The 15,095-nt window shown below is 53.3% G+C and overlaps 1 protein-coding gene across 6 annotated transcripts in view; it reads left to right on the forward strand.

Annotated features, from left to right (window-relative positions):
- The window catches only part of TBC1D9B (TBC1 domain family member 9B), a 42,645-nt gene that overhangs the window by 21,532 nt on the left and 6,018 nt on the right, over positions 1-15,095 (forward strand). For 5 of the 6 annotated variants that reach the window (XM_040964459.1, XM_040964462.1, XM_040964460.1 and 2 more), the window contains 9 exons: positions 1,460-1,672; positions 6,336-6,497; positions 6,856-7,006; positions 7,399-7,613; positions 10,879-10,996; positions 11,785-12,070; positions 13,563-13,692; positions 13,783-13,881; positions 14,653-14,721. In XM_040964459.1, the coding sequence (XP_040820393.1) occupies positions 1,460-1,672; positions 6,336-6,497; positions 6,856-7,006; positions 7,399-7,613; positions 10,879-10,996; positions 11,785-12,070; positions 13,563-13,692; positions 13,783-13,881; positions 14,653-14,721 (1,443 nt within the window). The remainder of the gene's footprint in view (positions 1-1,459; positions 1,673-6,335; positions 6,498-6,855; positions 7,007-7,398; positions 7,614-10,878; positions 10,997-11,784; positions 12,071-13,562; positions 13,693-13,782; positions 13,882-14,652; positions 14,722-15,095) is intronic. The other variant, XM_040964461.1, reaches the window with a different exon arrangement.

Below are 15,095 nucleotides of genomic sequence, written 5' to 3' on the forward strand. Positions count from 1 at the left end.
CATAGCTCAAGTCTCATCACAGCATTTTGTTTGTATTAAAACCTAGAGCAGTGAGGCCCACTGGTGTGTGTACAAAGCCCATGGGCTATAGGTGTAGCTGTGAATGGGTGTGGGAATAACGTGCTGCCTCAGTTTCCTCAAGTCAGAGGCCAAGAGCTCAAAATCTCCCTAAACTGCAGGTTGAAGTTTAGATGTTATTCATGGAAGAAAGGGCCTGTGGATTCATGCTAGCCCCCAGGCCCAGAGTGTTACGGAGGGGTTTCTAGATTCCTGAGGCCAGATGGCAGAGAGCTGGGCAGCACAGCAGTCTTGCCTCGGAGAGTGGGCCTGTGCCCTGCATACCTGTTTCCTCACTTCCCAGCTGGGGGCTCTGCAGGTATCCGATCACTCAGCTCCATGGCAAATGCAGTGGCTCTGGAATCTCCCTGCTCATGGTGCTTCTCCCATCACGCTCCTGTCTTCCCTTTCACCCACTGCCCTATTCTTTGTTCCCACCCCTCCCTGTCCCAGGTCATAGCCACAGCACTCAAAGCACCCCCATCCCTGCTGAGGGTTCACTGGCATCCAGTGCCTGTGACCCATGAGACCCCATGCACCCCCACATCTGGACATGCAGAACACACTTACAGACCTGTGTGCTCACATGCAGGTCCACACTACACACACACACACATGCACATATAGAGAAACATATACCTACACATTACACATTCACACATGTATGCCCATACACCTGTGGATATACATTGAGCACATACACATGCATACATACACTCACACACATGCAGGTACACAACATGTACCTATACGCATGATATACACCATACATACACACATACATGCACACACAGGTGAACATAAAATAACACTTAACACATGCACGCACAAGCACTGTCCCCTCTTTGTGCAGCCTCACCAGCCTTTTCTCACTCCTCTCCCCTGCCAGTCTCACTACTCTCTGAGGACTGTGTCTACTGCCCATCCCATCTGCGTCCTGCCCCAGCTCCTGCCCCAGCTCCTACCTGGCTGAAGCAGGTGCCAGCTTATGCCCTATTAGCTCTGCTTACCCAGCTTGCCCACTATCTGCCCTGTCCTTGGGCTGTGGGCTTTGCTTAGATGTCTGCTGGAAGCCCTCTGCCCTTTGCTTGCAAGCTACTCCAGGACCCCTGTCAGAAGTGTTTCTGGGATCAAGGCTGCAGCCTCGCAGGTGAGGGCTGTTGGCCATGCTTTGGAGCAGGAAGTAGTGGGCAGTCTGAGAGCCGGTGGTGACCAGAGCTGGGCAGGTGGGAGGGTAGGACTTGGACATGCAAACACTGAGCCCAAGGCTGCACATGGTGGCAGGCTCAGCATATGGGTCCAGTCAAGCTTGTCACTATGACATGCCTGAGGATAGTTATGGACCCACAAGGCATATCCAGCCACACAGCAAACACCCAAGAGACTGCTTCTGCCTTCTCAGGTGACCATTGTTGAAAAAGCTGACAGTTCCAGTGTCTTACCCAGGCCCCTGTCCATCAGCACCAAGAGTAAAATGACCTTCCTGTTTGCCAACCTGAAAGATCGCGATTTCTTAGTGCAGAGAATCTCGGACTTCCTCCAGAAAACACCATCCAAGCAGCCAAGTGGCAGCACTGGGGAAAGGAAGACCAGCGTTGTAGACCCAGCTGCTGAGGTGAGAGGGGCCCCTTGGGAGTGCTGGAGCAGGGATGAGGCCAGGGCAACCCTCAGCCTCTGTGCTGGAACCTAGCTTGTGATGTGCTTACTGTGGGCCTTGGGCTGCGAGGACAGAGCTGGAAGTACCCCAGGTGCACCCCACACACCCAGTAACTGCCAGTGTCCCTGTCTGCACCCCCCTACACACCCCAGTCCTCCCGACTGTCACCCAGCCTGCCTCAATGCCCAGTCCTTTGAGGATGCTCTGGCTGTCAGCCTCCCCCATCTACACCCTCCCTGAAGTTCTGCTCCACTGAGAGCTGGGGCCACCAGTGGAGGTCGGGCCTCCTTGGGTTCTGCATTCATCAGCTTTTTGTTGCTACATCGAATTCCTGGTAAAACTAACTTCCTATTAAAAAAGGGTTTGTTTAGCTCACAGTTTTGGAACTTCGTGCTCCAAGAGCCAGTGACCCCATTGGTTCAGGGTAGCAGAGTACAGAGCCAGAAAGCAGAGAGCCTGGGCTAGACTTTGCTGTTACAACCAGCCTCTCCCGAGGGCTGTCACCAACCACATGCCCCCAGTGACCAAAGGGCCTCCTGCTAGGCCTCTCCTCTAGTCACCACAAGCAGATGGCTTCCACTACTTGGTACTATTAGCATATAACTGGGAGTTAATGTCCTTTCGTGAGTTCAAGACCCAAATCCTCATCAAACCATGGTAGGTTTGTTCAATGGCATTTTCCCTGCCAGTCCTTCAGTCTGAGGTTCTTATGGGGAAAGGTTCCTTGTTAAAGACCCAGCTATAGTACCATTAGTGACATCAAAGGTATCCTGTGAGTCATTGCACACTTCTTTTCCCCAGAGGCAGCTGTGCTCTTTGCAGTTGGATTGCTGGAACTGGGGCTCACACAGCAGCTGTGTGGTGTTACAAGTGAAGGGCAGGCCTCTTTGGTCCCTTTCCATCCAGAGGGTTTCTGCTGCTCCTCTCTTTTTCCACTCTATCCTTCCCAGGAAGGAATCGGGGCCATTTGTGCTTCAACATCTCCCATGATTTACTTCTTACCTCTTGCATCCCCTCTGTCCCCTCCCTCCTGTGGGTCAGTTGAGTAGTGACACAGAACCTCAATCACACCTTGGCGCTGTTGGTTTCTGTGAGAGCGCCACCTGCAGGCAGCAGTGAGTAGAGGCTGCCTCAGCTGAGGTTTCTAGCACCTGCTTGCCTCTGTAGCCAGTGAGAAGCACTGCCTAGCTGGGGCCAATTCTTGGGTTTTGGAAAACAGTGACACTATTACCTGTGATTACTTCTGTCTGGCAGCTAAAACACTCCCTTGAAGAAACACCCCTGGTTAACTCCTGAGGTCCCCAAGGCACAGCTTCTAGGAAAGGTAGATAAATCTTTTACTATTGCCTTTTATTCACTAGTTGCCAACATGATGAAAGAGTTGGTTTTATTGTCTCCTCCAGGTGTAGCCAACTAGTTTATTTACTTTAAAATTGTTATTTATTGCTTTACTTGTTATTTGAAAGATGGAGTGTCAGAGAGATGGCACGAAAGAGAGAAAACTGTTCTCTTAAATGCTTGCAATAGCTGGGGCTGGACCCTGGTCTCCCACATAAATGGCAGGGACCCAAGTCTTTGGGCCATCCTCTGCTGCTTTCCCGGGCACGTTAGCAGGGACCCAGATCAAAGCAGAGTAACCAGAACTCAAACCAGTTCTCCGATATAAATGCCAGTGTAGGCAGCAGCTTAGCCTATACAATGTGGGCCCCAGCACTTACTTATTAATATCCTAATGAACCATGCACATATGCCATGGATTAGCAACTTAGTCTGACATCAGAGGGGCCTGATTCAGGTTGACTCCTTGTCCTTTAGACCGAACCTTGTTCATCTTTGTTGGCATCCTTGCTTCCAAGTACCAAGATAAGTGTATTGCTGTTGTTGTTGCTTAACCTGAATTTACAGAAACACTTTATAATTAGCAAAGTCCATGTGCAAATCCAGTACTGGGTCTTGCTTCTCCACAAGAATCGGTAGCTCTGACACCACAGTGCCCTTTACCCTAGGCAGTGTGGAATCTGAATGCTGAAGCTCGTACTCAGCTCCTCAGAGCCCTGGTCCAGGAGCTTCTTCCTGGCCTCTCAGAGACTTGAGCCATCCTCCTCTGCTTTCACAGACACACCAACAGAACTGGATTGGAAGTGGAGTAACCAGGACATGAACTGGTGCCCAGATGAGATGCTGGCAGCATAGGCAGAGGCCTTGCCTGCTATGTCATGGCACCAGCCCCAAACCTTAAATATTTTTTAAGAATTACTTTGTACAGCCAGTCAAAAAAAAAAAAAAGACCAAGTCACATATGAGGACAGGAAAATCAGAGAGTCATCAGGCTTTTTGACAGTAGCATTTTATAGAAACAGAGTGACATTATAAAGACATGCAGGAAGACTTCCACCCACTTCCTCATGTCCACCCAGTGCCTTCCTAGAACTACCCAAGGATCCCTCACCCTCTGCATGCAATAGGAAGGCAAATTTCCAAGCTCCAGTACTGGAAGTAGCCCACAGCCCGACAGGGTGATGCAGGTATCCGTAGGTTCCAGTACTGGGAAGCAGCCCGCAGCCCGATAGGATGATGCAGATCTCTGTTGATGGTTAGACCCAGGGAGTATCAAGCGTATTCCGACCCAGCCTGTGCTAGGTCTGTGTCTTTATCCTTATTAAGCAGTGCACACAGCACACAGTGAGGTGGACCTAGGCTTATGTTGGTGCAAATACCTAGTGTGGGGGCCCTGCACAATGGTGTAGTGGTTAAGGTCCTCACCTTGCATGTGCTGGGATCCCATATGGGCGCTGGTTCTAATCCTGGCGGCCCTGCTTCCCATCCAGCTCCCTGCCTGTGGCCTGGGAAGGCAGTCAAGGACGGCCCAAAGCTTTGGGACTCTGCGCCAGCATGGGAGACCTGAAGAGGCTCCTGGCTTCGGATTTGCTAAGTTCCAGTCGTTGTGGACACTTGGGGAGTGAATCATCAGGCAGATCTTCCTCTGTATCTCTCCTCTCTGTATATCCACCTTTCCAATAAAAAGAAAAATAAATCTTAAAAAAAAAATACATAGTGTGGAATGTGCTGTGCCTACCATAGGCCACACCAGGGTCACAGGCCCAGGGGCCGTGAGGGGAAGATGGAAACCTCAGGATATCTTCACAGACAACAGTCAGCCTAGGGCAGTATGGGAGCCTCTTCATCTGGAGCCATTATGAGCACAGGATTGATCGTGGGGCATAGGGGCCAGGAGAGGACTCCTTTCCTCACTTGATGGACAGGCAGACCTTGACAGGTGCAGTCTGGCTCAGGACTCAGCATCCCCCGGCCTCTGCCCTGCCATCCCCTGCTGCCTCCATTTCTTGGCTCTGTGGCGACACTGGTGCCACCACCTGCTTGTAGCATTTGTCCAGACACTACCAGCAGCCATGGCTCAGTGCCCACGACATAGCCTTCACTGTGGCCAAGGGATCAGATACCGGATGAGGCAATGCTGACTGTCAGCCACTCCTTGTGCCACCTAGGTCCACACTGTTCCAGCAGAGAGTCCAAGGATGGCTGAGGGAGGTGGTGGGCTCAGGGCAGATACCAACAGCAGCTGTCCCCTGTTGGAGCTAAGCAGGGTTTGTGTGTCGTAGAGGCCAGGGCAGGGAAAGTGAACACAACACAGCACAAGGAATCCCAGCTGCCTGGCCTGACAGTCATGCCCTGGAAGGGAGTGTTGAAAAGCTACAGGCAGACTGAATTCAGAAGAATTCACCTGGGCAAAGAACAGGTCATGACTAGGGCAGCATGCAAAACCGGCAGAGGAAATGGGCAAGCAAAGTGGAGTAGTCACCTGATGGACAATGATCAGCCATCTGTCTTGTGTGGGTGTGGCCTGATCAGTCAGCTGCCTGTGGCTGGCTGAAACCTACCTGATTATTATGCACTATCCAAGTCAGGTTTTGTTTCATTTGTGTAGCAACAGCCCAGGGACCTTGGAGCCGCCCACTGGTGATGTCCTATCCCATGTCTGCATTTTGCTGGGAAGGACTCCCCTCAGCAGGATCCCCAGAACTCATTTCCTCCACAAGGGACCACCTTATCATAGTGGGTCTCTTTCTTCTCTGTCTCTCTCTCCCTGTCTCTCTCTCCTCTTTCTCTCTCCTTAATTTGAAACGTAGAATCACAGAGAAGAGAGACAAAGAGCTCTTCCATCCTCTGGCTTACTCCCTAAATTGCTACAATGGCCAGATCTAGTCTGGTCTGAAGGCAGAAGCCAGGAACTTCTTTCAAGTCTCTCATATGGGTACAGGGGCTCAAACTCTTGAGCCATCCTCCACTGCTCTCCCAGGCCACAAGCAGAAAGCTGGATAGGAAACGGAGCAGCCAGGACATGAACCGGCACCTATACAGGACATTCGCACCACAGAGGATTAGCCTGTTGAGCCATCATGCTGGCCCCAATGGGTGTCCTTCCTACATCAGGGACAGCTGGCCAAAGGGAGAGTGAAGGAGGTAGCCACAGCTTCCCACTGCTCCAGTATGGCCCTGGGCCCCACAGCCGCTCTGTTCCAGTTCTGGGTCAAGGTAAAGTCGCAGCCCCTTGAGCAACTCGAGTGCTAGGTGCTCTCCCTTCCCTGCTTTTATTCCCTAGTTTCTCCCAGCTCCTCAGGAGACACACCAACAGCCCACCAGCCCGTCGTCTCCGCTCAGTGGCCACCAGGGCTTCAGTGCACAGAACGTGCCCACCGCCTCCCAGGGCCTGCTCAAGCTCTTCCGAAGAAACTTGCCCACAGAGGACCTAGGAGTCAAGGAGGTGAGCTGCAGGCACTGGCCTTCAGCCCTGGTCCACAGCCAAGCCTTTCAAGAGAAAGCAGGGGTCTGCCTCTGGCTTGGTGCCTTCCTGGCTGGCTCAGGCCCTTAGGGCTGACAAGCTGAGGCTGTCCTCTGGGGGTGTATGGGTGCCGTTCACAGGAGGTGTGATAGCCCAGCTCCACCCATGCTTTACCTGGAGTCCCTGGGGAGTCTGCAGCCTGCTGGCTAACCATTGCTATGTGGAGAACATAGCAGACTTCCACGGACCTCAGGAGCAGAGGTGGAGGGTGGGTCACCCAGGTCTCAGCACTCTGAGACCCACTTAGGGTCCTCGATGCGCTGGTTCACTTTTCCCTCAGGCCAAAGAGAAGATGAAAGAGGAGTCATGGGACATCCACTTCTTCGAGTATGGGCGTGGCATGTGCATGTACCGCACAGCCAAGACCCGGGAGCTGGTCCTGAAGGGCATCCCTGAGAGCCTGCGCGGGGAGCTGTGGCTTCTCTTCTCAGGTGAGCCTGGCCCTGCTGCCCACTGCCCTGGCTCAGGGCTCTCCTTACCTGAGCTTCTCTGGCCCAGGGCTGTCCTTTCTGAGGTGAAACGGGAACTGCCATCCTGTCACATCACAGGCCTTGGCTCTGTAAGGGGACCTGAGGCACACGAAGCATCGTGGGCAGCAAACCCCAGGGTCATGGCTCCATGTCAGGCCTCTGATGCCTTGTTCCTCACAGGGGGGAGCTCGAAACAGGCTCTACCATGACGACTGCCTGAACCCTGCAATGGTCGCCTCCCACCTCAAATCCTGCCTGTCCTCTGTAGGGCATTGTTGCCTCCAGTTTCCCTGTTACTGCTGCCAGAGCGCCAATAGGGGTAGGAAAGACAGCTGCCACCTGTGTCTCCCCAGGGGCCTGGAATGAGATGGTGACTCACCCTGGCTACTATGCTGAGCTGGTGGAGAAGTCCATGGGCAAGTACAGCCTGGCCACGGAGGAGATTGAGCGAGACCTCCACCGTTCCATGCCTGAGCACCCCGCCTTCCAGAACGAACTTGGGATCGCTGCGCTCCGGCGGGTTCTGACTGCCTACGCTTTCCGAAACCCCACTATTGGTTACTGCCAGGTAAAGAGGAATCCAGAGAAAGCATCTCACTTGCACCCCCTCCAGAGGCTTGTGGGACCTGTGTCGGGGCCTTACAAACCTGTGACTGTGCCCTGTACCCCAGAAAGGAGTCACAGAACAGATGTAATTTACAAACAGCTGCAATTACTCATCTCATCCTCATGTCAAGTGTTGTCTTCCAGTGTGTTTCTGTTCCTTCGTCCTGCATTTGATTGATTGTGTGTGTGTGTATACATACAATTTACCATTTTAGCCATTTTTTAAAAGATTCTTTTACTTCAAAGACAAAGAGAAGGACAGAGAGGCAGAGATCTTTTATCCTCTGGCTCACTTGCCACAGCAGCCAGAGCTGAAGCCAAGCCAAAGCCAGGAGCCAGGAACTCCATTTGAGTCTCTCACATGGGTGGCAGGGCCCAGGTACTTGGACCATACTCTGCTGCCTTCCCAGATGCCTTAGCAGGAAGCTGGATCAGAAGCAGAACAACCAGGACTGGAACCAGCATTCTAGTTTGGGATGACCCTCTGTACCTCAACGTAGGGCCCGTTTGCACCATGTTTAAGCATTTGGTTTGCTGATGTTAAGTACATTCACACTCTGTGCAGCCATTGTCCCATCCATCCACAGGACTCCCCACCCTGTCAGATTGGAGCTCGTACCCACTGACCAGTAACTCCATCCCCAGCCCTCACAGCCTTTACAGCCCTTGGCTGCTGCTGCCTTTGTTTTGTCTCTGTTTCACTGTCCTGGGGACCTCCAACCTCATGTAGTTTGTCCTTTTGTAAGTGACTTATCTCACTGAGCCAGTGCCCTCAGGTTTCTTATATGCTGTCCCACATGTCAGAATCTTTTTTTTTTATCTTTTTTTACAACGTATTTATTTGTTTGAAAGGCAGTTACAGAGAAAGAGAGTACTTCCATCTGCTGATTTATTCCTTAAATGACTCCTGGGTGTTCAGGGTGAAGAAAAGAGCCAGGAACTCCACCAGTCTCCTGCATGGGTGGCAGGGGCCATTTTCTGTTGCTTGGCCAGCACATTATCAAGGAACTGGATCAGCAGTAGAGCAACCAGGACCTAAACTGGTGAACACATAGGATGTCGTCATGGCAGGTAGCAGCTTAGCTCACTGTGCTACTACACATGTCCCAATCAGTGTCTGTCTATCTTTCTCTCTCTCCTTCCTTCCTTCCTCTTTCTCTTTCTTTATTAAGGTTTGTTTATTTGAAATGCAAAGTTACAGAAAGAGAGGGAATAATAGACAAGAGAAAGAGGAAGAGACCTTCCATCTGCTGGTTCACTACTCAAATGGCCACAACAGCCAGGGTGGAGCCAGGCTGAAGCCAGGAGCCTGAAGCTGCTTCGGCGTTTCCCATGTGGATAACAAGGGCCCAAGTACTTGGTCAATCTGCTGCTGCTTTCCCAGGCCATTATCAAGGTGCTGGATCAGAATTAGAGCAGCTGGGTCATGAACTGGTGCCCTCATGGGATACTGGTGTCCCAGGTGGCATGGTGGTTTATCCACTTCACTTTAATGCCAGCTCCAGTCTATTTCCTTTTCAAGGCTGGGTCATATTCTGATGTAAGCTCCATGTTTCCTTCATCCCTGTGTCCTCTGGTGGACACTGGGATTGCTCTGCCTGCTGCCTTGACAGCAGCTGGTGTCCCCAGAGGTGGGACTGCTCGGTCGCATGATGGTCCTGCCCATGGTGGAAGCCTCCACTGCTCACAGCAGCTGTGCCATCTACCCTCCCAGCAGTCATTCACCAGGGCTCTGGCCTCTCCAGCTCCCTGCCGAGGCTTCTGTCTGGTTGGTTGTTGTAGTGGGTATCATTTGAGATATTTGATTAGCATTTCTGAGAACTTTGTTTTGAAATCTAATGGACATTTTCCTGACCAGGTTATATGATTTCTATTTGCCTAAAATTGCCCTGGGATTTCAGGGAAGCCCACTCCCCACAGCTCCTGTTCTGTGTGCCACATCACCAACTAGAGACCACTGCAGAGAGGTGATCTTTGAGAGCCAGCCCTGCAGCAAAATGTGGATTTGAGTCTCACCTGCTGCACTGGGGAAGGCCCAGAAGATGGCCTGGACACTGCTCCCTCACACACACACACACACACACACCCCTATGTGGAAGACGGCCCATGTGGCCAGGCAGACAGACACACACAAACATGCACACACCCCATGTGGAAGACGGCCCATGTGGCCAGACACACACACACACACACACACACACACACACACCTACGTGGAGGACGGCCCGGGTGGCCAGGCAGACAGACACACACAAACATGCACACACCCCATGTGGAAGACGGCCCATGTGGCCAGACACACACACACACACACACACACACACACACACACACACACACACACACACACACACACACACACACCCCATGTGGAAGACAGCCCATGTGGCCAGACACACACACACACACACACACACACACACACACCCCATGTGGAAGACAGCCCATGTGGCCAGACACACACACACACACACACACACACACACCCCATGTGGAAGACAGCCCATGTGGCCAGACACACACACACACACACACACACCCCATGTGGAAGACAGCCCATGTGGCCAGACACACACACACACACACACACACACACACACACACACACACACACACACACCCCATGTGGAAGACAGCCCATGTGGCCAGACACACACACACACACACACACACACCCATGTGGAAGACGGCCCATGTGGCCAGACACACACACACACACACACACACCCCCATGTGGAAGACAGCCCATGTGGCCAGGCTTTTAGTCCCTGACTTTGGCATGGCTCAGCCTCCACCATTGAATAAATGATTTAGTAGAGAAAAGATTCCTCTCTCTCTCTCTCTCTTTTTATCTTTCTCTCTGCCTTTCAAATTAAAAACAAAAAAAAAGCAGACCAAAAAATGCCAGTTTGCCTACTTTGTTGCTTCTTCGTAAGTCTGTTAGCAGCTGCTGCTGTGCTGTTTGAGTGCTGCTGCAGCAAATGGCCAGCACCCAGCCATGCAGCTGCTTCCCACCCCAGCTGGGCCCTGCAGCCACTCCTGCCCACAAGTGTTCTGTGCTGACATCCAAGGCCAAGCTGAAGCTCTGTCAAGTTCATTTCCTGAAAATTGCCTTCTGGCCAGTTTCCCAGATTGGGGCGAGGATGGTTTCTCCTCGAGGGGCTGGCCTGTTGTCAGGGAGAGGACATCGTGCCTGTTGGCCTACTCACCATCCCTGTGCCCAGCAGGCGATGAACATCGTGACCTCAGTGCTCCTGCTCTACGGCAGCGAGGAGGAGGCCTTCTGGCTCCTGGTGGCCCTGTGCGAGCGCATGCTGCCTGACTACTACAACACCAGGGTGGTGGGTGAGTGGTTCAAGGGGCTCCTTTACTGAAGGGGACAGCCTTGCCCCAGGCTGGGAGCCTCCCAAGCCTCCTGTAGTCTGTGTCCAGCCTGTGCTGCAAATGAGCTAGCAAGCACCACTAGGAAGGGAGAGAGCACCCAGACCTCTGCCTGCAGGGTCCACACTCTTGCCAGCCCATGTATGGCTTCCCACATCACTGCCAGCCAGAAGCTGTGCAGCTGTGCCACCCTCAGGAACTGGTGAAAGTCCACCGCAAGTCTGAATGCCCATCCATCGAACTTCATGTAAACCTCTCTATTACGAGAGATTCCAAACATGAAAACCAGAGAGTGTGGCACACCCCCACACATTTGTCACTCAGTTGCAGCTACTACAAACACACATCCAGCATGTCTCTGAACTGTGCAAACCCAGCCTTTGAAGTGCATGTAACTGTGTGCCATGCTCAGCTGCCTCCACTGCCCTTCCACTGCCGCAAGCATTCTGGAGTTGCCACTCTGAGTCCTCTGGGACTGGGCTATTCACAGGCAGTCTGATTCTGATGCTTTCATGGGGAAATCAGTGCCCTCCCCAAGGGGACGTACAGAGAGAGGAATGCACTGAAAGCTGTAGGAAAAATAAAGACCTATTGCTTCTTGTTTTCTCCATTGACCTGACAGCCCTCACCATAGTGGGACTGGTGGGTGGTGATGAATGGGGCCTCAGACCCCAGCATTCATTCCCCATGAGGGCCCACCAGAAGCCATGGGACTGACTCAGTCCGTTCAGCTCGTACCATCCTCCCCACAGGAGCCCTGATTGACCAAGGCATTTTTGAAGAACTCACAAGAGACTTCCTGCCCCAGCTGTCAGAGAAGATGCAGGAGCTGGGCGTGATCTCCAGCATCTCGCTCTCATGGTTCCTGACCCTCTTCCTCAGCGTCATGCCGTTCGAGAGCGCCGTGGTCATTGTTGACTGCTTCTTCTACGAGGGCATCAAGGTGATCCTGCAGGTGGCCCTGGCCATCCTGGATGCCAACATGGAGCAGCTGCTCGGCTGCAATGACGAGGGCGAGGCCATGACCATCTTGGGCAGGTGAACGTGCTCAGCTTCTCTACCCTGCTCTGTGCCAGCCCTGGTTGTTACTCAGTTAACATCAAGTGACCATACCTAACAAGTTCCCAGTTATGGCTGGGCCCAGGGATATGCAGGGGCAAAGAGCTTCCTTCCTGTTTACTGTTACATTAATTCCAGGGTTAGACAGATCTCCTGTATCTTGGTTCATTTCCCAGTGTTCTGAGTGACTGAGACCAGACCAGGTAAAGCCAGGAAGCAGTAACTCAACCTAGATCTCCCATCCGGGTTGCAGAAAAATAGCTGCTTGTGCCATCACCATTGTATCCCAATAATCACATTAGCAGGAAGCAAGAATATGCAGCTGGAGCCAGGTGCCAAGCCTAACACTGTAACACTGTGATGTGAGACATGGATCTGTTTAACCCGTGTCTTCACAGGCCAAATGCTGGGAGGAAGTAGCACAGTGGGTGGTCTGACTAGGGAGCTACTGCTCAGACGCGTTCAGGGAAAGATTCTGAGGGTACACCACACCAAAACCATGCAGTGACAACGGCAGCTCTGTCCCTCTGAGCAGTCTTGTTATACCTCCGCAGCTCACTGCTGTCCATTCCCCAACCAGACCTGCTCTGGGAGTCTGATGCCTGGCCTGTCACACCTGAGGCCCCGAGCCAGCCTGGATGCCTCCTCCTCTGTGCAAGTCCCTGTAGAATTCATTCTGGGATGCACAGGTCAAGATGCCCCTACTATGTACCTGTACCTGTACCTGCCTCGTCATGGATTCTTCTGCTCCTGTCTCCTTGCAACATCCTGCAGGACCCTGACCAGGCCTGAGCTTGTGCATCCATGCCAATTGTTTATCTTTCATTCAGAGGAGCAGTGGACATCTGCCTACCTGGCCATCAAGTCTGTCAGCCATGCTCAGCCCCCTTCTGGCTCTTTCTGGCCTGCCTTGAGCTCTGCCCAATCCTGACAGCCTTCCCACATGATGTCCCTGTCCTGGGATGCTCCCACACAGCAGGGACAGCCACGGTGGCTCCAGAGAGCTGGGCTGGGTAGCTGTGTGTCCACCCAGAGGTCCGGACAGCTTGCCTGCCATGCATTTCCTACCCAAGACAGTGTGGCCTTGCTCAGGAGCCACAGCAGGGGACAGGGCGTCCTGGCCAGGCTAGGTCCCAACGTGTGGCCTTAAACAAGCCAGGTTACCTGGGCCGCTGCACACATGGCCACAGCAGACCCCTCCTGGCTCTCCTGAGACTCCATCCTTTGGTCTCATTCTTCGTGGCTAGGCAAGCATACCATCCCTCCAATTGGATACATAAAAGGGCTCCTTGCCCATGGAGTCCGAAAAGATAGCCCGGTACCTTCCATGTGCAGAGCCTAATGCGAGGGAGGGGCTGAGGCCTGAGGGGAGCTCCCTGACTTTCCAGGATGTCTGCTGGGGCACACTCTATCCTCCTGGAGGGTCTGCCATAACTGAGTGGTCTCGATGTCTGACCCCTTCCCCCCACAGATGTCTGGACAATGTGGTCAATAAGCAGAGTACTTCCCCACCAGTGCCACATCTCCATGCCTTGCTGACCAGTGGAGACGAGCCTCCCACACAGACAGACATCTTTGACCTCCTCAAAGCATCCTATGAGGTCAGCACTCAGTGGGGAGGTGCGGGGGGTGACAGCCCTGCACCCCGTGGCTGTGCATTGTCTCACCTAATCATCCCCACCTGCCTGCAGAAATTCAGCAGCCTGCGGGCCAGCGACATTGAACAGATGCGGTTTAAACAGAGGCTGAAAGTGATCCAGTCCTTGGAGGACACAGCCAAGAGGAGTGTGGTATGTGGGTATGGGGGGCTCCCACTCAGGCCTGTCTGTGGGGCAGGATGCACACTCCCCTGCTGCCTCACCACCAGTGTCAACATTAGGATATGTGGAACCAGGCAGGGGCATGGCGGGGAGAGGACATGTCGTTTTATTCTGCTCCCAGATGGGCCAGTGGGAAGCCTGTCTGAGGCCCTGTTCCCCCAAAGCATAGCACCCTCTGTCTCCCACATGTCCCCTCCCCTCGCGCCGAGCATCCCACAGCTGCCCTCTGAGCACCTGCGTGCCGTGCCTCTGCCTCCAGCCTTCATCCTCCGCATCCCTGGATGGGTGCAGGTGCCCCTGCCACAGGATCTACTCATGGTCTCTTGACTGCCCACCTCGTTCCCACTTCCCCAGTGCCCCCCACAAACCTTTCAGACACTCTGAGGTCACAAGTGACAGAAACGGATGGCTCCAGCTGACTGAGAGCAGCTGGCTGGTGGTTTCAGGACCCCTTCCCAAGAGCTGGCACCTGGGTCACAGCAGAGGTCCAGACAGGAGGAACTAAACAATGTCCCATGTCCCCCACTCTCAGCCCACTAGGGCACAGACCTCAGGGAGCTTGCACTGAGTGGCAGGCTGGGTGGTGAGAGGCCAGCAGGGCAAGGCCCTGCCCTCAGTGGGATGGCCGACTTGCCACACTGAGGGGCAGCTCGTGCCTTTGCCCTGGTCCCTGTGACAATCTGTCTCCTGCTGCAACAGGCACTTGAGAGTCCCTCAGCCCAGCCTGTCTCTTTCTTCTAGGTCCGAGCCATACCTGGGGACATTGGCTTCTCCATTGAAGAGCTGGAAGACCTTTACATGGTGTTTAAGGTGAGAGCCGAGAACAGGGACAGGACCTGTAACTGTGACCTTGTCTTCCTAGAGCATCCTCAGCACAGAGGTTCCTGCCGGAAGAGAAGGGGTTTGGAAGCATCCGTGCATGCACTTGCTGTGAAGTCTTAAGTGGTAGAAGTTAAGCCTTGTTGGAGTTTAGGCAGAACACTCCCTTAGAAAGCACAAGGCAGCTTACAGCAGAAGTTCATGGGCTCAAGGAACTGCAGAGTTGAGGGAGACAGTGTCAGGCCTGGCTGGATCCAGGGACTCAGATGCAGTGTTGTACACTCTCTCACCCTCTGATGCTCTCTGAACTGCGCTTCCTGCAGAGTCCATGGCTGTCTGCAGCTCCAGGGACACGCTATCCCCTC

Source organism: Ochotona curzoniae, unplaced genomic scaffold (assembly GCF_017591425.1).
Source record: "Ochotona curzoniae isolate NIBS_2020 unplaced genomic scaffold, NIBS_Ocur_1.0 scaffold_3554, whole genome shotgun sequence".
NCBI classification, from domain to species: Eukaryota; Metazoa; Chordata; class Mammalia; order Lagomorpha; family Ochotonidae; genus Ochotona; species Ochotona curzoniae.